Genomic DNA, 23,663 nt, shown 5'->3' with positions numbered 1-23,663 from the left:
GGGTTTGAACCCGAGACCAACAATAAATCCGAACGACAGTCCAGCGCGCAAACCACACAACCAGGTGCATATTTTGTAGGACAATGACTTTTAAGTATGTGAGTAAGATTTATCAATACATTGTTTTTAAATACAACAAACAATAGAAAAAAGATTACTTGAAAAAAAAAAACTTAATCTGAAAATGTCAGGGATTACCTTCCCTTACCTTAAATAAAACTTCAATAATTGATTAGTACTAATAGATTAACTAATTGGTTTAATTTTGGATGATTTCGTGCATAACTATGCAAAATTTTAACTTTCAATGTGTCAAAACGTAATAAGGGGATTAAATCCATATATACATACACATATCTCATTAAGTAGCAGTTATTCCCCTTATTTCATTATCAAACAGAATAATAAAAAAACAATCATTAATACACTAATTGGTTAATGGTACAATTGGTACAATGAAAAATTGTGTAAAGTTTCAGCTGGGAGAAAAATGGGAGAAAAAACATTTTTACCAGACAGACGGACAGACAGACAGAATAAGTTGATAAAAATTTGTAAAAATTGAATATTTTTCATGATTAGAAAATTATTTTTTTTTCGTTGTCGTTTATTGTTTTACTTTTTTTTAAGGGGATTTAAATCTTTTGTATTCAAACATTAGCCCTGAAACCTTTGCTAGCATTTTGAATCTCTATAACACTTGACCATTCATTCAAATAATTTTAAATTGATGTAAGCCAATGTACATCATTCTTCAATTTACATAAACATCCTTCATTCTAACCGTGTCCTTTCATTGTTGAGTTGGAACAACCAGATAGACCTGTTAACTACCTCACCCTAAGGTCAATGTTAGTCAACAATCACAAAGAGGAGTGGCTCAACCAATGGGCATCAGGAAACGCAGGCAGAGCCATGTACAAAGAAATGACTACGCCTAACAAACTGGACAGTATTAAATTCCTCCCCCGCAAAGAACAATCTACAATCTTCCAACTAAGAACAGGACACACACCACTATTAAATTACCACCAGAACAAAATAAACTCCACACAACACCCCCTTTGCAGACACTGAAGAAAACAGCACACTTTTTTTCCTTGGCACAGTCTGCAAAAGAGCTCACAGCTCAGCAGCAATAAAGCTGGCTAGAAGAAGAAGAAGAAAGAAAGAGTTGTGCCCCTTAAAAATGCAAACCATTTTGATTGGAAAGCAGTGAGATCTCCGAACATGACACTCACTCTTCTCCTACCCCAGACCTCCTGTGAACATTTCAACATTGTGAATGACAGGGTTCAAGAAGTTGGGAAAATTATCAGCATAGAGGAGCACAGATGGAATCCTTTGATTTGCCGACTGAGGCCTGTGCCAACAGAAACAGACAGGGACCTCTGTAAAAGTAAGTTTGAGTTAGTCCTATAACTTGATGTTATACAAAGATAGAGATGCTTCCCCTAGTCCTATAACTTGAAGATTTACATAGAGTTTCCCTTAGTCCTATTACCTGAAGATTTACATGAGTTGCTTCCCTTGAAGTTATAGAATTGTTTCCCTTGAACTTGAAGTACATAGGTTTGATTCTCTTGAACTTTCACCTATTTATACATGTTGTGCATCCAAATCTCATCTCTGCTACCTCCACCCCCCCCCCCATATTTTTCCCTATTTTAGTTTGTCTAGATGTTCATATTTGAATTTATCTGTGCTTAAGACATGCAATGATTGTGAAGGCTGCATACATTTTTTTTTTGGTCTTTGAAGATTGATGTGGTTGTTTATTTTATTCTGAGTTATATTTCATGTTCCTTACTTACAACCATATCTATACTATGTCACTGACCAACAGACTTACTGAAGATCTTATCTTATCTTATATAATACAGACGTTACTTCAAAAAAGATGATTATGTCCTACGCGTCATGCATTCAGTCATGCATATTAACCAATGACTTAAATTCTGCCAAGTCACTGGTTTTCCTGGCTAGCTCAGGCAACCCATTCCATGCTCTAATAGCACTAGGGAAGAAGGAGTATTTGTACAAATTTGTCCTAGCATATGGGATGAGGAATGTACCTTTATCTTTGTTTCTTTCTTAGTATTTTAATAAATTTTTTTTTTGTATTTGAAGATTATGGTTCATTGTTTTATGTATAGTTGCTATTTTACTTTTGAGTCTTCTATCATGAAGGCATCTAAATGTATGCACCACATAGAATAGAATCCACTGATATTATGTGCATATTACGCCCCCTGGTGGTAAGATTTTAATGTTACCATGCAGCACTCTAGGTCTAGTGGATCATAGTATATTAGTATTAAAAAAAAACAAGAGCTTGAGGGTATTTATAATCAAGTGTTAACTGAAGGAGGACGAATCAGAGGGTTGTGTCACACAAAATAAATTGAGTGATTTTACTAAAGGTGTTACTCTAGTCAAATGTGAATATTTGTTTATTATGTATCACACTGCTCTATTTTGTGTCTATTGTGAAGAGTTAAGAATAGATGACTGTCTAGGTTTAACACAGCATTATTTGCACTATCTGACTGACTCACAAAAGAAAATTAGGAAACACTTTTCATTCTTTCTATCAAAAAAAAAAAAGAGTAAGCTTTATCTTAAACTTGGATTTTTTTTTTTTCTAAATGATGAGTTGATTTGTTCAAAGTTTATAGTTTCGATTTGCCCAGGAGTCTGGTTATAGTTGTATTTCTCTGTCTAGAATTAGGTCATATTCACAGCAAGAGAGTCAAGCCGGGCATACTGACAGAGAGAACATTGCTGCAAGCCAGATGCTCCACGTGAGTTATATCATGTCCCCCCCAGTCCTTTATGAGTATAGTCCTAGTCCTGGCTTTACCAGATTACTCATAGTCATCAGTTATTCTACTGCTATTAAACAAACAAGTGTCAACAATCTCTTCACATTTCAAAGGCAGTTTGGGTTTTTACTTTTTTATTGGAAATAATTTCCCTTAAGAACTTAAAATTTTTATTTCTCTTTTTTTTCTGTTCCTACTTTTAAAAAACTTTGAAGCTTATAAACAAATACCATGGGATCTCAGACAAAACCAGAACAAAAATATTGGTAATTGTTTTGTTATGTAAAATGAATAATTTGTGAATTATATTGAAAGAAACATTCATGTTTCTGTAAGCTTTGTATCTAAGTCTCTAAGTCTATATCCATTTAAGTCTCTGTGTCATTAATATCCATCTTGAATCTTTGATTGAATGATAGAATGACTGGAATTAAGTGATAGAGTTGACGTGCCCAGTAGTTCTAAATGTGTGATGCTGAGATGCAACTAAAATTGAGTGTGTTAGTTTTATAAGGTTCCTTCAGAGAGGAAGATTATTATATCCTAGCCCAAGCCCTAGATGGCAGGGAATAGCAAAGGACGGGGTTTGAGCTCAGGAGCTTAGTGACAAAAGTCAGTAGCAAATATCATATGATCAGGGTGTCATCCAGTGTGCCAAGCACAGAGTTATTTTTGTAGCTGTCTTTCAGTTTTTAATCATAGCTACAGAAGGAGATGGTTAGAAAAATACCTTCAGTAATAGATAGTACAATAGCAGTGTCAATTATATAATTGAAACTATGGATGACTTTGTCTTGTTTCTCAGTCGACAGACAATATGTATGACTTTGCCTTGTTTGTCAGTCGACAGACAATATGGATTACTTTGTCTTGTTTATCAGTTGACAGACAATATGTATGACTTTGTCTTGTTTCTCAGTCGACAGACAATATGTATGACTTTGTCTTGTTTCTCAGTCGACAGACAATATGTATGACTTTGTCTTGTTTCTCAGTCAACAGACAATATGTATGACTTTGTCTTGTTTCTCAGTCGACAGACAATATGTATGACTTTGTCTTGTTTCTCAGTCGACAGACACTATGTATGACTTTGTCTTGTTTCTCAGTCGACAGACGTTGCTGCTGAAGATAAATACCCAAAATGCTGAAGAGCTCGGCTACGCCCCTGGTGACCTTGTCGGCATCTTTCCCACCAATTCAGTAGCGTTGGTGGAGGGTGTCTTGAGGAAGCTGGAGAACACACCACAACCTGATCAGGTCATTCAAGTGGAGTTTCTAGACACTGAATGTCAAGGTAGTCTAGTTTTAAAGTTTTAAGCTGATACATTGAAACCTGCTAATCTAAATGTACAAGACCTTGTGATGAATAGTAGTTACTCTACTGTATTTACAGCACATTAGACAACTTAAACTTCATTCTCTTGCTATGGGTATAGAGTAGATGATGTTAATTAAATTTGACAACATTTATGTCTATTCATTCTGCTGCTGTAGACTCAGTCCATTAGGACAATATATTACAGCCCACTGACTTAGCTGCAGAAGTAACTGTCCTTCAAAATATATTACAGCCAACTGACTTAGCTACAGTAAACATAGTCCATTGAAATATATAACAGTCCACTGACTTAGCTACCAGGGCCGGTCCTAGCGATTGTGGGGCCCTATGCGAAATTGATTGCGCTGGGCCTAGTCTGGGTGGGAATAAGAATAATAAGTGAAAATTAAGATTTTGTATTAGAAAATAAATTTGGATTTGCATATTATTCATTCTTTTTAAGTACAAAATTGCGATCAAGTTAATTTTACTTTACCAATCTTGCAACCTATGGTATATTTATATGCCAGTGACTAAATACGGTATTGGAACTTCCAGTTATGGGGAAAATTTGTCAGATTATTACATTTTATTGCATGAAAGCTGACACTGTCTTTTTTTTTTTATCGCACGTAGGAATGGCGTTTTCCATAATGAATGACACACACAAAAGATAATTTTGTCTATTTTTTATGAGTTTTCAGGAAATTTTAATAAGTGCAGGTTATTTCCAGGACTTAGCTACAGTTAACTTTGTTTATTGAAATATATTACAGCCCACTGACTTAGCTACAGTTAACTTTGTCCATTGAAATATATTACAGCCAACTGACTTAGCTACAGTAAACTTTGTCCATTGAAATATATTACAGCCAACTTACTTAGCTACAGTAAACTTTGTCCATTGAAATATATTACAGACCACTGACTTAGCTACAGTAAACTTTGTCCATTGAAATATATTACAGCCAACTGACTTAGCTACAGTAAACTTTGTCCATTGAAATATATTACAGCCAACTTACTTAGCTACAGTAAACTTTGTCCATTGAAATATATTACAACCAACTTACTTAGCTACAGTAAACTTTGTCCGTTGAAATATATTACAGCTGACTTAGCTACAGTAAACTTTGTCCATTGAAATATATTACAGCTGACTTAGCTACAGTAAACTTTGTCCATTGAAATATATTACAGCTGTCTTAGCTACAGTAAACTTTGTCCATTGAAATATATTACAGCTGACTTAGCTGCAGTAAACTTTGTCCATTGAAATATATTACAGCTGACTTAGCTGCAGTAAACTTTGTCCATTGAAATATATTACAGCTGACTTAGCTGCAGTAAACTTTGTCCATTGAAATATATTACAGCTGACTTAGCTACAGTAAACTTTGTTCATTGAAATATATTACAGCTGACTTAGCTACAGTAAACTTTGTCCGTTGAAATATATTACAGCCAATTCACATAGATTGCCTTTTTCGTAGACATAGAAACCTTTTGTCATTGTTGTCTCATTGACTCTGAGCATTTTGTTTTATCTCCTTAACTGAATTGTTCACATTGGTGCCCTCTCACTGGCTACATTTGGTTTTGATTCAACAGGGGAGATAAAAAAGTGGATCCCTTATAAAAAGTTACCTCCCTGCAGTCTGCACTTTGCTTTGAGCTATTTCATTGACTTGGTTACTCCCCCTAGCCAGTCTCTGCTACAGCAGTTGAGCAAGCTGGCTAACATAGGTAATGACAAGGAAAAACTGGAGTTACTAGCCAAGGTACTTTGAGTAATTTACTTTAGGTTTATCTTAGACAGTGTACCAGTGTTGTTATGGAAGTTTAACTCTTTCTCTCCGTAATTATTTACCACATTCTGGTGGAATCAACTCTGGTATCGTCGGTTGGGAGAGAAAGAGTTAAAAAATGAAGAATATTAACCCTTGACCAGCTCTCCTGCAGAAATGCAGGGTTGGAAGCAAGCAGGATTAGCCTTTATTAAAATGACCATATTACAGAGACTACAACTCTAAATCAGTGATGTCCAAAATATGGCCCACAGGCCAGAACTGGCCCGCGAATTGATTCCATCATGAAACCTCAACACATAGTCTAGAAAACAACCCTCCAAAAAAAAGAAAAATGAATCTTTACCTACGTTAGGGCCCTTATTCTTTCTCTAATTGATTGGTACCATGACCTTTAACATTTGTGTTTTTATGAAATGGGACTCTGAATGGAGAATGTACCAGGAAATTGAATGGATGTGAAACACGATAGTACGCCAACATATTTGTTTCATGAGGAAAGTGTGGATGTTTAAAAAACAACAACATATAAACGGCATTATGAAACAAATATGGCAGCATTCTTGATTTGACTCGTGAATAAAAGATTGTTACACTACTGGTACTAGATCCACTGGTTTCTAATCAAATAGTTTCAGGTTAATTTCATTTTGTTTGCGTATCTTTATGTGGTCCGCGACATGAGTGTTGGAAATAAAACAAATGGAACAAGTAAGTTTTGGCATCATTGGTTTAAATGATCATGATATTACAAATCGAAAATCAAATTATGTTAGGGTGAATCAAAATATTTCAGGGAGCATGGTGGCTGAGTTTTAAAGTGCTTGCCTTCCAAACCAAGTTATGAACTTAAGGATTTGTTGGACGCCCCCGAGTCCATCCAACTCTGGATACCTGACATACATGGGGAAGTAAAGGGGGGTCACCCTTTAATCATTGGCCAAAGAAAGATGAGCTTTATATCATTAGCCCCCCAAAACAAGATGAGAAAGGTTACCTTTTACTTTATGTTAATGTCTACATTCATCAATATTTACATTTGTTGGTGGTAAAGAATGGAAAGACTACATGTATTAATATCAAATAGAACAATCAATAAACAGCAAGAGTCTGTAACTTGATTTTTAGAAACATGAAGAAGATGATACAGGTATTAACTCGTTGCACCTGTTGACCTATGACTTAAGAATATTTTTACATATTTGTCTTAATTATTACTTTAGAATTCAAAGTCATAATTACTCAGACTCTGGCCACAAAATATAAACATAGACTGTACTGACACAAAAATAAATTTTTCATATTCTTCTCTACTTGGCACAGTACCAGGACAAAAGAAGGACACCAAATAGATACATGTTAAAAATTAATAATCTAAGTGTGTCCTAGACTAGAAAGAAATGAAGATAACTGATAATCATATGGATGGCTGCCTAGTCACGCAATAAGCACTCTGGACTGTCGTTTGGTTGTCTTGATGGTTCTAGGCTCATACCCTGCCCACAGCCATTACTGTCATCCTTCGGGAGGTTTGGACAAGGAAGTAGATTATCTTCAACTCTGAAGAAACATCTGAAACCTGTGAAAGATTTTACAAACAAACATTTGTGCAAATTGGACAACAAGAAAACATTTATTTAACAGAAACTGGTGTCAAAAGTTTATTTCTGCATGTTTTCAAAAGGAGATATTGATTTTTTCAAAAAGAGATATTGATTTTTTCAAAAAGAGATATTGATTTTTTTCAAAAAGAGATATTGATTTTTTTAAAAAGAGATATTGATTTTTTCAAAAGAGATATTGATTTTTTTCAAAAAGAGATTGATTTTTTCAAAAAGAGATATTGTTTTTTCTTAAAAAGAGAAATTGATTTTTTTTTCAAAAAGAGATATTGATTTTTTCAAAAAGAGATATTGATTTTTTCAAAAAGAGATATTGATTTTATCAAAAAGAGATGTTGATTTAACAGTGAATCCCCTATGTATGCATATAAATGTTGTTTTTTTTTGTTTGCTTTATTTCCCAGAACTTGGATGCTTATGAAGATTGGAAGTCCAGCCATGTTCCAAATTTTCTTGAGGTCTTGAATCTGTTCCCATCTCTGAAGGTCCCAGCAGCCATGGTGTTGGCTGAGCTGCCCATCCTTCACGAGCGCTACTACTGTGTCAGTTCAGATCCTTTAATGCAAGTTGGGGAATTACATCTGACTGTGGCAGTATTAAAGTACAGAAACTCTGGTCAGTCACTCTAGTTAGTCAATTTGGTCAACCACTCTAGTTAGTCACTTTGGTCAACCACTCTAGTTAGTCACTCTAGTTAGTCAATTTAATTAGTCACTCTAGTTAGTCATTTTAGTTAACCACTCTAGTTAGTCACTCTATAGCTTGTCACTTAGTCAATTTAATTAGTCACTCTAGTTAGTCAATTGGGTCAACCACTCTAGTAAGTCACTTTGGTCAACCACTCTAGTTAGTCACTCTAGTTAGTCAATTTAATTAGTCACTCTAGTTAGTCAATTTGGTCAACCACTCTAGTTAGTCACTTTGGTCAACCACTCTAGTTAGTCACTCTAGTTAGTCAATTTAATTAGTCACTCTAGTTAGTCATTTTAGTTAACCACTCTAGTTAGTCACTCTAGTTAGTTAATTTGGTCACTCTATAGCTTGTCACTTAGTCAATTTAATTAGTCACTCTAGTTAGTCAATTTGGTCAACCACTCTAGTAAGTCACTTCGGTCAACCACTCTAGTTAGTCACTCTAGTTAGTCAATTTAATTAGTCACTCTAGTTAGTCAATTTGGTCAACCACTCTAGTTAGTCACTTTAATTAGTCAATTTAATTAGTCACTCTAGTTAGTCAATTTAGTTAACCACTCTAGTTAGTCACTCTAGTTAGTCCGTTTTGTGAACCACTCTAGTTAGTATAGAAGGTCACATTTTTTAGTTACTCTGATTAATAAAAATACAAATAACAATAATCTTTGATTCATTTGGACATTTTTCTTACAATATGTGAATGACACATTCTATAGTTATAATGTTTTGTTTGGTGTACTGCACACATTTCCTTATAGATAATAAAGATGTTTATTATTATTATTACCCCAAACAAAACATTATAACTAAAGAAAACAAAATATATATTCAAACCAGATTCATTCAAAAGTTACAAGTGAAATATTTATATCAGATAGTTGAATAGTATTTAATAATGCCAGGGGAACAAAGGAGTTTTTTGTCTGTTTGTCTATCAAATTTAAAGTTAGTCACATCTTTTTTTTTAAAGCAGAAAATCTAAGTTTTCTCCCTTTAGTAATTAGTAGAAACACTTGTGATGTCTTTTGTAAAAGTAATAACATTAACCTTTCTCCAGTAAACTTTTACACAGCAGCGCTGCCAGAAAATCATCATCACTATAAAAATCAGTCATAACAATGTTTGGACACAAAATAATGATTAGTTTATGAACATAAAATTAGAGATGTATTAATGAACATCTCCTCTATCTTTCTCCACTTTACTTTCTTTCTCCCTCTCTTCCCCCACCTTTAGTGCTGAATAATTATTTCCTCATCCTGTTGACTCAAAGTAAATAAGCCTGCAGGTCACGAAAGACAAGTGGGGAGGGGAGGGTAATCTGTTTTAGTACATGGCTTTAGGCTTGGAACATGATGCCATTGGCTACTTTAATTGTAGAGATGATGAAAATATAATACACCTAGGAACACGTTTCATTATCTCGTTGCCTCTGTAGACAGTTTGCGACTATTTGAAATGTTGTGTCTTGAAACTGAATTATCTATTCATACGCAAGTCAGCAGGAAACCTGAGGGAAGGGGTGTGTTCTGGCTGGATGAGCTCATGTGACATTGGAACCATGATGCCTTGTGTCATCAGAAAGTGAGTCCCAGTGGTGCTGACCCATTCGTATTGTTACGATTCTCTCTCCTAATCAGTCTTCTGTAAACACTGCTAAAACTCAACACAACACATCAAGAACTTGACAACAACAGCTCCACAATATCGGGTACTTTAATAATGAGTGAATAAGTAGATAACAGCCAATACTAGACAATTGGCACCAAACACATCAACAACTAAAATGTCACTCTGTACATCACCGTACAAAACTCTACTGTCTCTCTTTCTGGACTCGTACATCAACACCTGAGGACTCAACCAGGACCGACTTCATAGCCGACTAACAGTCCCGGTCTCGACGCTCTCCGGTCTTGAACTGCCGCTTTCCTACACACTGTCACTCGTACACGCAGGCTTCCGATCACATGACCATAACATTGGTCATATTTGCGTGTAAGCGTGTAATCGTAGTACTGTCCCTTGTCCATGGCCCCGCTGACCTGAGTGATTCACGTGTGTGTCAGCTGAGCCTATAGTTAACCCTTTTGCGCCGCCAATAGGGTCGTAACACTGCCCCCTTCTCAGATTTGTCCGTCCCGGACAAAATCTATCACAAGACATGGGCAGCGGAGTTGAATCGATGCAGGAGGAGGTCTATCGGTGGGGGCGACAATGGGCTTATATTGCCATCTCGATGGAGCCATCTGTGTTGTATACTGCGTATGTCTCTTTCTCCTTCTGCTCCAGTTGACCTTCACCTGGTTGCACAGACGTCGTGGTTGCATCGCCATGCACTTTGGATTCAGCAACCATCGCCTTCTTTGGTCTCTCACTACTGAAGGCAGCCAGCCAGCACATGGGGAGGGATAAGATGTCAGGACTGGGGTCACCAAGATCGTTGGTCTAACAGGTCTCTTCATAGGGCTTTGAAGAGAAAGACTTGGGGTTTGGGTTTCAGGTTCACAGGAGGGGACATTGTGGCTAACATCATCTTCAGGCTTGCCCGGAGGGCAAACTAGTGGAGCAAGTTGGCAGCACTCCACTTGCGAAGGTCCCTCATCTTCAGCATCAGGCTTCAGCTCACTTACTTGACCATCACCAGGGTTTCTCACTCTGGTCTCGTCAGCTGGACAAACGTCTGTTGGGTGCAGACCTTGCCGATGGGTTTCTTGGAGTTGGCGTTCTCCCTGCAAAGCTCGACACACAAAGTTCTTGCCAAACATCTTGGTGCAGCCATCAGGATTCGAGTTCCTCTCATCAGCACTGACAGATTGACAGATGTCTTTAATGTCCTCAGCTACAGGCTTGAGGTAAGACACGACGTTGTCTTGTTCTATCTGGCTGATGGAGGCACTCACGTCATGGACGTCTGTAGCAAAAGCTTTGGTTGAACTATTGGTCTCGGTCTCTTCTCTTGTTTCTTCACATGTTTCTTTCTGCGAGTCACCCTTGATCACATTCTGAAAGCCAGCCAACATCTGCTCTTGAAAGGTGATCAAGAGCTCTACAACATCGGGTTTGAGTTCAAAGAGGAACGTGTTCGGATCTTCCTCTTCATCCACTAAGGCTTGCCGGAGACGTTCTTTAAGAGTTTCGTTGTTCCTTTCGTAGTACTTCAGTCCTCGCCATTTCAGCTCTTGTTTCAGTTCTTTCAGATTCAGTTCATCTAGCAGTTTTACAGAAGCCATAGGAAATCCCACTTCAAGACACCAGTGTTACGATTCTCTCTCCTAATCAGTCTTCTGTAAACACTGCTAAAACTCAACACAACACATCAAGAACTTGACAACAACAGCTCCACAATATCGGGTACTTTAATAATGAGTGAATAAGTAGATAACAGCCAATACTAGACAATTGGCACCAAACACATCAACAACTAAAATGTCACTCTGTACATCACCGTACAAAACTCTACTGTCTCTCTTTCTGGACTCGTACATCAACACCTGAGGACTCAACCAGGACCGACTTCATAGCCGACTAACAGTCCCGGTCTCGACGCTCTCCGGTCTTGAACTGCCGCTTTCCTACACACTGTCACTCGTACACGCAGGCTTCCGATCACATGACCATAACATTGGTCATATTTGCGTGTAAGCGTGTAATCGTAGTACTGTCCCTTGTCCATGGCCCCGCTGACCTGAGTGATTCACGTGTGTGTCAGCTGAGCCTATAGTTAACCCTTTTGCGCCGCCAATAGGGTCGTAACAGTATTTACTCATAGTGTGTTAGGCTCCATAGAACTTTGCTGACCCATTCGTATTTACTCATAGTGTGTTAGGCTCCATAGAACATTGCTGACCCATTCGTATTTATTCATAGTGTGTTAGGCTCCATAGAACTTTGCTGACCCATTCGTTTTTACTCATAGTGTGTTAGGCTCCATAGAACTTTGCTGACCCATTCGTATTTACTCATAGTGTGTTAGGCTCCATAGAACTTTGTGCCCTAGCTGTGTAAGACTGTGTTGTTGATACACTGTACCCTGAGATTTATGGGGCAGTCGATGATTCAGTGGCCCATGGTTTGTGAGAGTGTCATGTGGTCAACACAACCAGCAACCTCCTGTACTCCCTGTTAGGTATCCATTCTAGTTGGCTGGACTCAGGTTGTTCTAAAAATCATATTGTTCAAACTACCAGTGTCCACTTGGGACCCCCTCACTCTTTTTACCCACCGCAACTTAATACTTTCACCCTATAAACAAGGGAAAAAGTTAGTGATTTGAACACACATGTATCAAATAGCTATATAGAATAGTGCTTGGATTCTGAACTGAGAGGTCTAGAGATTGAATCCCAGTGAAGATTAGGTTTTTAAAGTTAAGACATTTTTTTAATCAACCCAAGTCCACCCATTTTTTATGGTTAACTGACATTAGTTGGAAAAGGCATTTGGTCATCATGCTGGCCTTATGAAACCTTCATTAATCTTTGACCATAGAAACATGATCTGCCCTATAGATAGTAAGGTCTGAAAGGGAACCTGCTTACTTAATGTATCAAACATCTGTTGGAGAAAGTAATGTTGTGCTTGATGTCTTGTTAGTTGAACATGACCTGTACCTAAGTCTTTCTGTCTTCCTGAAATTTTAATATTGGTTTTATTTTTTTAGGAATCCTAATTTTTATCTTCCAACCAACAAGTCACTTCCTATTTTGATGATAGCTTCTGGCAAAGGAATCGCTCCATTCAGGTCATTCTGGCAACATCGAACTATTGAGCAGGAGCATTATACCAAATCTGCAGGTAAGAATGGAAATGTATTTTAAAAACTGCCAGCTCAATTGATTTGACCCATAGTTTTGTTTTCAGCAATGACATTCTTGAACAAATGAATTTTTTTTAGCAAAGAACAGTTTAAAACAAAGACAGTTTGAAGCAAAGAACAGTTTAAACTAAGACAGTTTTAGGAAAAGAAATTTTAAAGTAAGACAGTTTGAAGAGAAGAACATTTTAAAGAAGACAGTTTTTACCATTTTGATTTATAGACCCATATTTTTGTTGTAAAGTTCTAAGCAAAGACATTCTTAAACAAATGAAGTTTTATATTTATGTCTTTTTTAAAACAAAGACACTTTTAAGCAAATAAGTTTTTAAATAAAGACAGTTTTAGGCAATAAGGTATTTTAAACAAAACACTTTTAAACAAATTAAATGCAGTTTTAAACAATTACAGTTGTAAACAAGTACAGTTTTAAACAAAAACAGTTTTAAACATTCACAGTTTTAAATAAAGACAGTTTTGAGCAAACTAACATTTTAAACAAAGACATATTAGGCAGACACACCATTAAATGATAGAGCATGCAATGTCCTTAGTAGCATTTGTTTAAAATAATTTGCAGAAGATGAACGCGAAATACTCGGAGACATGTTTTTGTTCTTTGGATGTAAATCTTCTGCTCTTGACAACATCTATGGCAAAGAACTCAAAAATATGGAGAAAGCTGGCATCTTGTCTTATTATTTGGCCTTCTCAAAGGAGCTCAACTTGCCAAAAGTAAGATTCTACATTACTCTTGTTGGATAAAGGCATGTTGAAAAGTAACTCCTGTTATGACATGATTAGAATTTAGTATTTGTTTCGGGAATAAAGGGAAAGTTTTACTTAGCGACAAGTGACGTGACAGATCTTTAAAAAATAACAACGCTCTATTCGACACAAGAAACAACACATCTTTTGAAGATACAGACGGCTAATAATGAAGGACATTGGACAGATCCCTTTTTTCAATATTAAAAGGGTTTATTTTGTTAACACTCGTGTCGACTACCTAATTGGATTGTTTCGGCCTTTCGCCGGTGTTTACTGAGTTGGTAAAGGTTACCTCCTTCTTTCTTCATTATTTGGGTTTGACACGGCGGAAGAGCCATAACACTCCCAATAGTTGCTAGAGCTCTTTAAATGCTTTGATGTTAACCTTACTTTTTTCCACTGATGCATGTCGAGTCTTCTTCTACTTCTTTGACAGTTGTATGTCCAAGATTTGTTGAGGAGGCGGTCAGCCCAGGTGATGGACATTGTTATCAACAAAGAAGGTCACATCTATGTGAGTGGTGATGTGGCCAAGGTGAATGAGATTACCAACGCCTTGGAGGAGCTTTTGGTAGTGGACGGACTGATGAGTCCTGACGAGGCCGCAAAATATATTTGGCTCTTAAAGGTAAATGCTCTGTAAAGTAATGGCCTCTGGCAATTAGATATAAGAAACATACCAGTCACCATCATGGCCCCTGGCCATTAGATATAAGAAACATACCAGTCACCATCATGGCCCCTGGCCATTAGATCTAAGAAACATACCAGTCACCATCATGGCCCCTGGCCATTAGATATAAGAAACATACCAGTCACCATCTTGGCCCCTGGCCATTAGATATAAGAAACATGCCAGTCACCATCTTGGCACCTGGCTATTAGATATAAGAAACATACCAGTCACCATTATGGCCCCTGGCCATAAGATATGAGATTCACATCAATCAGCATCATGGCCCTTGGCCATTAGATAAACATACCAGTCACCATCATGGCCCCTGGCCATAAGATAAAAGATTCACATCAGTCAGCATCATGGCCCTTGGCCATTAGATATAGCAGTCCCACCAGCCTGTATAATGATCACTGACCCTAATATTTATAGTTTACTGTTCATCAGCTTATCCTTTCCATTTAATTTTTCTTTAATGGTAGATGAAAAGATGTGCACAGCTGTGAGTTTATGTTGAAGGTCTTAAAAATATCTCATCATCTGTTCTAGTGTTCTATCATAGGACATGATTTATGATAGTTAGTATATAAATCCTAACTAGATTAAACATTTATGTTGACAATGTCTTCATAGGATCTGATTTATGATATTTTTTTTTTTTTATAAATCCAAACTAGATTAAACATTTATGTTGACAATGTCTTGAAATACGATCGGTTCTTTAATGAATGTTAATTTCTCACCTAAGCCATAGTTTTGGCCTTGTTGGTATTAAATTTGGGGTTAGAAATTAAATTCATTTAAATTAAGTTTCTGTGTTAGAATTTAACAAGACAAAAAGGAATGAAAGAAATAGTAAAATAATTATTGAATATATATTTTGACCTGATTATGCGTTAAGAAAGATGTCTCTTCATTTCTTTATTAATTGTTCACACATAGCTGGAATCTTTTGTGACAGACTCTGCATATCTGGCAAAACACACAAAAACTCATTTCTCGGGAATAGAAAATAGTTTGAGCTTAGTATATGGGTCAGTTACATCATTCATCCCAGTGGTGCTACAGCCCAAATAGGGCTTTGGCCTGCCTCAACACATCCCTACAATCAGGTACACTTCGGCATTTTTAAAACGCTGAAGTGTCAAGTAGACAGGCTAATTTTAGAACTGTGGCAAATTTATTTTTTTTTTAAATTCACAACCAGATGACAGATTCATACTTTGGGCTTATGTTACCCTTCATATGTGCACACAGTTTAAAACATGCCAATAGGTCACCAATAACAACAGATGTTACTTTTGTAGACAATATTTCCAGGCCCAAGCATAAAGCTAAATATAAAATTTCATGGGTACTAGAAATAGAGATTTTTCAGTTGCAAATTCTGGTGCTTTCCTGTCTATTCGAGAAGTTAAGTTTAGAGTGTTGTGTATACATGGGGGAAAAAAATAAGAGAGGACAGTCAGTTGTTCATTGCGCTTTGAATCAATTCTTTAACTATGGATTTATTATTTCATTCATGTATATTGTCTAGAATTACCACTAATTTGTAATAGCTTGCAATACCAGTAGTCACACTGTTTAATTATTGAATTACCATAACGATTTGAACATTTCCAACATTTGCAGAATTGTTCTGTTACCTTATAATGTTTGTTTGTTTTACAAGTTTCGGATGTTCCTTCAGAGTTGAAGATAGTTTACTTCCTAGTCCAAACCTCCTGCAGGACGACGGGGGATGGGAGCGGGCAGGGTTTGAACCCTCGACCGTCGATAAATCCGAACGACAGTCCAGCGCGCAAACCGCACGACCAGGCAGCCATCCTCTCCTACTGTGTCCTACTGCTCTATTTCCTCCTCAGTTTGAGTTGTGGGGTGCTGCTTTCTTTTCACAGGACTCTGGAGCCTTTCATGAAATCATCTACGGCTATGACGTTAAGACCTCTGAGGTCGATCAGCCTATGTCTCCCATCGAGAGTTCTTCGGGTATTGCAACACTTGAAAATTTAAACAAAGCAGTAAGTAAAACCCAACACAAAATCTAGCAATGACTGCGTTCATGTCCATCTGTTTATCATAGATCTCAATGTCTCTGTTTAGGTCCATCTGACTATCATAGATCTCAATGTCTCTGTTTAGGTCCATCTGTTTATCATAGATATCAATGTCTCTGTTTAGGTCCACCTGATTATAATAGATATCTATGTCTCTGTCTAGGTACATCTGTTTATCATAGATATCAATGTCTCTGTTTAGGTCCACCTAATTATAATTGATATCAATGTCTCTGTTTAGGTACATCTGTTTATCATAGATCTCAATGTCTCTGTTTAGGTCCACCTGATTATAATAGATATCAATGTCTCTGCTTAGGTAACATCTGTTTATCATAGATATCAATGTCTCTGTCTAGGTACATCTGTTTATCATAGATATCAACGTCTCTGTCTAGGTACATCTGTTTATCATAGATCTCAATGTCTCTGTTGAGGTCCATCCGTTTATCATAGATCTCAATGTCTCTGTTGAGGTCCATCTGTTTATCATAGATCTCAATGTTTCTGTTGAAGTCCATCTGTTTATCATAGATCTCAATGTGTAAAATTGTTGTTGTTAACCTCTGCACTGTGTCTTGTGTAAACTAGATCTTAATAATAACAACTTCCTACTAACAGTTGAATGCAAGCAAAGTCCAACAATGAAATGAGATAATCAATAGAGATGACAATTCAGAACATTTAATTCTGCAATGAAGGGAATCTGTCAATGTCTCAATGAATAATACCTAAAAACATATGAACTGTTGTTTTTTTTTAAATATCTCACTCTAGTCTATGTTTTTATTCTGAAGTTATAGTCTCAATGTTTTAAACCTAGACACAGAATAAACAAAACAGACAAATCCAAACTTTTATGCACCAGAGTCCTAACCTGACATAGAGTTATTGTGGACTGAGTGGCATAAACAACATTGAAACCTGATGGGGCTCAAGTCATAATCTTAGGGATTTTAATTTTGTTTAATTTCAAGATTTGACTTGTATTGAGTTGTGCTTGCTGAGTGCCTCTATGCAGAAACCAATGAGCTACAATCTTAGAGTTGACTAGAAATTTAGAATTAGAGATTCGACTCATTCTGAATTGTGTTTGCTAAAGGCAGCATGGAAACCTTCTCTCCCCCCCCCCCCCATTCCATGTCCACAAAAGTGCAGTGTACATGTTATAAGGAGCTAGAAAGAAGTGCAGTAATAACAAATGTAGAATAGTGAAGAACTGATAATGCAAAGGTTTAGGATTATGTTTGTGCTAACCAAATCTTACTCAGAATTAGACAAAAAGAACAAACTTTATTTTAAGTCCATTTTCTCTCCTTGTGATACCAGTCACACACCCCTGACCTAAATGCAAAAAGTGTCAGCGCATCAAGCCTTATAAGCCTGGCATGTCATATTCATAAGTAGCTGAAACCCAATGGATCACTCTCTTAATTTGTCATGAGGGTCACAGATAATTTGCATATTTCTCTGGCTTCCCAGATGGTCCTAGTCACTTTGAGACCAAAGGAGGCCACAGAATAGTTGACTACCTCTAAGTCAGGTTCACTGTAATAGATATTCAGTGTTATTAAGACTAAGACTGCTTTATTGATCCTTCCGGAAATTTGTTGTGATTACAAGGACTCTTTTCTCATATAAAGACAACACAACAGAAAAATACACATAAATACAACAGACACATTATTTCTAACATTCAGATTTTCTGTTTAGAACTTTGTATGTTTTCTCCAAACCAGAGCAAATTGGTTTCTTTACTTTTAAGTCTTAGCAATAAATGAGCCTGAATCTATTTATTCTTCATTTCAGAAACAGAAACCAATGTTCAACTCAACTCAAACCCATTCAAATGTCTGTCTTTATTTTCAGAAGAAGTGCTGTCCTTGTTCTGTCTTATAAAACAAGTTGATCGCAGCACTGGCTGAGGAGGGGATGTCATCTTCAATAACGGCTGACTTGTCATGAGTGCCTGCAGCCAAGACTTAGTGCGTCACAACCCAAACCCGGACAGAATTAACTTGTGTGTTTTATGACTCTACCATGAGCCGACATGACTTTTTATTTCCTGTGTGTACCCACCAAATGTTATGTACCCACCAAATGTTATGTACCCACCTAATGTTGTGTACCCACCAAATGTTGTGTACCCACCAAATGTTGTGTACCCACCAAATTTTATGTACCCACCAAATGTTGTGTACCCACCAAATGTTATGTACCCACCAAATGTTATGTACCCACCAAATGTTATGTACCCACTAAATGTTATGTACCCACCAAATGTTGTGTACCCACCTAATGTTGTGTACCCACCAAATGTTATGTACCCACCAAATGTTATGTACCCACCAAATGTTGTGTACCCACCAAATGTTATGTACCCACCAAATGTCACCCCAAGATTCTTATCATGACCTTCAAGGTGCTAGAGATGTGCTCTCTGTTGTGTGTTGAATACTTTATATACACATCAGTGTCCACATATTAAATATTTAAATTGAATAGGTCACAAGTCTCTTGAGAAAGGGAATTCCCCTTATGAAAAAAAAAACGGTTGTTACTTAATTGGTCTTGCTATTTTTTTTAAATAATAAACTGCTTTCATTTAAAACTTGTTAAATGACTTTGTGGCTGTCTCCCTGTATTCTTCTATGTGTAATGGACAGCATGAGACTACATTATAGAGTCTTTTACATAACATCTAGAGGCATTTGGTGAAACATAAACTGTTTCTTATTAACTGGAAAACATACAAGCAGAATAAAGACTTATGATTATAAATAGGAAGTCAAAATCGAGACACAGACTGGTGATACAATAGGTGATAATGGCAGAGAGAGAGGAAGGGGGGGGGGGCGGACAGGGAGTCAAATGAACCAACTAATGGAAGAAAAAATTATCCCCTGGTTTCAATACCTATGTTTTGGCAAGGCCTCTAGTTGTCTAGTTGTTAATATATTTCCATGAATAGAGATTATTGTTGATGGTCCCATTGCTATGGTTTCAAGAGAAAGATTTGGGATAGGATTTGATTTTCTTCTAAAAAAAATAAATAATTTTTTTTAAATATTAAAGTAAAATTATCCGGTTTTGAATGTGAAATTAATATTTTTACTAAAACCTGAGTTTATTTTATCCTTGTGATGATGTGGTATAAACCTGGTTGACCATCACATAGACTCTTGACTGTGTTCTTGTCCATTCTGCAACAGCCCACAACAAAGTGATACAGCAATTATTATAGTTTTCTTGATTATTTGTGTTGAATAAATAAAAATACTTCCACTGATACAAATCTTAAAATCTAGCATGGAACCTGGTTGTTGATATTTATGGGTATGAATGTATGATAATAATGATAGGCCTATTTATGGGTAGGCCTTAAATTTATATCATTGTCAAAAAGATGTTTACATATGATTTGGGGGAGGGGGGTATCAAGCCAAGGAGAGTTTTTTTTAAACTATCTACGAACGAGTTTTTATGAAAATAAACTTGAATGATTAGTAAGTCTTGTTAAAACGGATTGTTACCGAGATGGTTTACTGAGAAAAAAAAAAAGAAGCTTTCTAACCTCAAAACAGTTATCTATACTTGTTACTATGGAAACATATTGCTTCTCTTTACTGGTAAACTTGGTTTGGATTTTAAAATTTCGCTTTTTATGTTATAGTGCTATGTGTCTAGCTACTAGTTATAAAAAAAAGACTAGGATACCGAGGGCCCTTTTAATAGTAACATGTCTATTCTAAGCCCATTCATTGACATTTCTAAGACGGGGTTATCTGCAGCCTTGCGCATGCGTTCTATTTCAAACAGATCGCTTTGAAAATAGAATCTAAATCTGGACTTGTTTTCCCTTTCCCCGAGTCATCAGTTCAAGCCCTCATTTTAAATCTATTTGGTGGGATTTTAGCATATTTCAAGTGCCAAACTGGCTAGCGGTACATGTTACAGAACAAGCCAGGTCCTCAAACCCATTACAAATCTATTTTTAGACGTGTTTGTCTTGTTGTTTTTTTTCGCTGAACGCGCAACAATCAACAACTGGAGACAACCTGTGATATCCGTTTTCAGCAGATGGCGGGCAGAAACCAAGTATTCTTAGCAGATAGCAATGATTCGCGAAAAATCAACGCCTAAATGAGAGCTCAGAAACATTTCCCAGTTAGAATTCCTTACCCATGTTTTTTTTTTTAAAGTATCTTTTAATTTTAATATTATTATATATTATACCCATAAGTATCTTTTAATAATAATAATAATCTTAATTGTCCGTATGGAAATTTGTCTTACAGTTTATGCATGAAACCAAACTAAAAACATTATAACGATAAGTACAGATAAGATAATTTTTATCGGTCCAATCTAATATGAATATAGTTTGACTACGATTGACCAGCTCAGCGAAACTACTGTACAAAAACAATTGTGATTAAAAATTCGAACAACATTCACACACGAAAACACATAGGCCCTAAACTTAAGAAACCAAAGTGCACATTCACACCAGACAAAAACAAAATTTAATAAAATACTCTGAAAGACACAAAGATAAAGGCACATTTCTCGTCCCATATGCTAGGACAAATTTGTACAAATACTCCTTCTTCCCTAGTGCTATTAGAGCATGGAATGGGTTGCCTGAGCTAGCCAGGAAAACCAGTGACTTGGCAGAATTTAAGTCATTGGTTAATATGCATGACTAAATGCATGACGCGTAGGACGTAATCATCTTCTTTTTTGAAGTAACGTCTGTATTATATAAGATAAGATAAAAAGACTCATTCATGTGACAAAGTTTATACCAGATTGATCCTATTTAATGATTTGATTGCCAGGGGAACAAAAGAGTGTTTGTGTCTGTTTGTCTTTGCTATCGGTGTCTTGTATCTCTTTTGTGATGGTAAAATAACAAAATCCTGACCCAAAGGGTGATTCTTTATTTCGAGGATCTTGTTAGCTTTTTAATAGATGTTCTGTTTTACATGTTTCGGATGTTCCTTCAGAGTTGAAGATAGTTTACTTCCTAGTCCAATATACTGATACTGATACTGATCATACTATTGTGATACTGATCATACTTTAGTGTCATGCCGGACAAGACTGCTGCCAACTAAGATCCACACTTCACAGGGAAAAAGAAAATCACGCCTGAATACTACTAGCACAAAAAATCCTGATCTTTGCACCGAATTTGAGAACAAATTAGAGGAAGCTTTTAAAAACTTCTCTGCGACTGAGGTAGAAAAAAGCTGGACGTTTATGCGTGATACAATCTACCAAACATCATCACTGGTCTTTGGAAACAAAACCAAGAAAAGCGAAGACTGGTTTGAAGCTAGTCTACCAGAAATGGAAACTGCCACTACGAACAAGAGAGCAGCCATGCTAATCTACAAGAAGGATCCCACCCCAAGCAACTTAAAAAGGCTCAGAGCTGCACGTAACAATGCCCAAAGAGTAGCGAGACAATGTGCTAACAAATACTGGCAGGAGCTATGCGAAGATATTCAATCTTGTGCCGACTGTGGTAACATAAGAGGACTATATGAGGGCATGAGAAAAGCCTTTGGACCTCACACCAGCAAGTGTGCTCCGCTCAAGTCAAAAGATGGCTCAATCATCAGCGATCGTGCGCTGCAAATGGAACGATGGGTAGAACACTATGCAGAACTCTACCAGATTGAAAACGCCATCTCACCAAATGCTGTTTCCTACATCCCATCACTTCCAGTTTTGACGGAATTAGACAAAACGCCCTCAGTAAAGGAGCTGAGCATTGCCATTGACATGCTTGCACATGGGAAAACACCCGGAGGAGATGGCATTCCTGCTGAAGTAATTCAGGCTGGAAAACATGCCCTAATCAAACCACTCCATGAACTGCTAAGCTTGTGCTGGGAACAAGGAATGGTCCCCCAGGAATTGAAAGACTCCAACATTGTTACAATTTATAAAAATAAAGGCGACCGCTCTGATTGTAACAATTACAGAGGCATCTCACTGCTTAGCATAGTCGGAAAGGCTTTTGCTAGAGTATTACTAAAGCGATTACAGATCCTGGCAGATCGTGTTTATCCAGAGTCGCAGTGTGGCTTTAGGGCAGGTAGATCTACAACAGATATGATTTTCTCTCTGCGGCAGCTACAGGAGAAGAGCAGAGAACAAAAGCAGCCCCTCTTCATAGCTTTTATTGATTTGACCAAGGCCTTTGACCTTGTTAGCAGAAGCGGTCTGTTTGCTGTACTAGAGAGAATCGGCTGTCCAAATAAGTTAAGAAAACTAGTGTCAGCTTTTCACGAAAATATGCAGGGCACCGTTCAGTTTGAAAGTTCTTCCTCCAGGCCATTCTCCATTAAGAGCGGTGTAAAACAAGGATGTGTACTGGCCCCTACACTATTTGGCATCTTCTTCTCAGTCGTACTATCCAGTGCTTTTAAATCCCTGGAAGACGGAATATACATCCATAGCAGATCCGATGGAAGGCTCTTTAACCTGGCACGTCTTAAAGCCAAAACGAAAAGGCGTCGTATCTTGATAAGGGAGCTGCTGTTTGCCGATGACGCGGCACTCGTATCTCACTCACAAGGAGGTCTACAGAAGCTAGTGAACGCCTTAGCAGCTGCTTGTCAAGAGTTTAGCCTTACTATAAGTCTCTCCAAGACCGAAATCCTGGCACAAGACGTTGCAGAAATACCTATAATACAAATTGGGAACCACACCCTTTCAGTGGTGCAGGAATTTACCTACTTGGGTTCAACAATTGTCAGTAACCTAGACTTAGACATCGAGCTGACAAAAAGGATAGGAAAAGCTACCACAGCATTGGCAAAACTCTCCAAGCGCGTCTGGGAAAATGGTAAATTGACCACAGCGACCAAAATCCTAGTCTACAACGCCTGTGTTGTGAGCACTCTCCTTTATGGCAGTGAAAGCTGGTCAACATACATGTACCAAGAGCACAGATTGAATAGTTTCCACTTGCGCTGCCTGAGACGCATAATGGGCATCTCTTGGAGGGACCATGTCTCCAATCAGGAAGTTTTGAGATTGGCCAATATGAACAGCATG

General features: G+C 37.2%; 1 protein-coding gene across 1 annotated transcript in view; it reads left to right on the top strand.

Moving 5' to 3' along the window:
- The window catches only part of LOC106050309 (nitric oxide synthase-like), a 59,277-nt gene extending 39,838 nt beyond the window's left edge, over window positions 1-19,439 (top strand). Inside the window, exons 17-27 of the mRNA XM_056006619.1 lie at window positions 1,258-1,399; window positions 2,726-2,804; window positions 3,935-4,122; window positions 5,758-5,927; window positions 7,981-8,191; window positions 9,772-9,853; window positions 12,933-13,066; window positions 13,666-13,820; window positions 14,293-14,484; window positions 16,431-16,553; window positions 18,459-19,439. Of these exons, the coding sequence (XP_055862594.1) occupies window positions 1,258-1,399; window positions 2,726-2,804; window positions 3,935-4,122; window positions 5,758-5,927; window positions 7,981-8,191; window positions 9,772-9,853; window positions 12,933-13,066; window positions 13,666-13,820; window positions 14,293-14,484; window positions 16,431-16,553; window positions 18,459-18,488 (1,506 nt within the window). The 3' untranslated portion in view covers window positions 18,489-19,439. The remainder of the gene's footprint in view (window positions 1-1,257; window positions 1,400-2,725; window positions 2,805-3,934; window positions 4,123-5,757; window positions 5,928-7,980; window positions 8,192-9,771; window positions 9,854-12,932; window positions 13,067-13,665; window positions 13,821-14,292; window positions 14,485-16,430; window positions 16,554-18,458) is intronic.
- Window positions 19,440-23,663: the final 4,224 nt, after the last annotated feature.

Source organism: Biomphalaria glabrata, chromosome 12 (genome assembly GCF_947242115.1).
Source record: "Biomphalaria glabrata chromosome 12, xgBioGlab47.1, whole genome shotgun sequence".
Taxonomy (NCBI): Eukaryota; Metazoa; Mollusca; class Gastropoda; family Planorbidae; genus Biomphalaria; species Biomphalaria glabrata.
The sequence above is the reverse complement of the archived record's forward strand: the minus strand, read 5'-3'. Positions and strand labels throughout refer to the sequence as shown.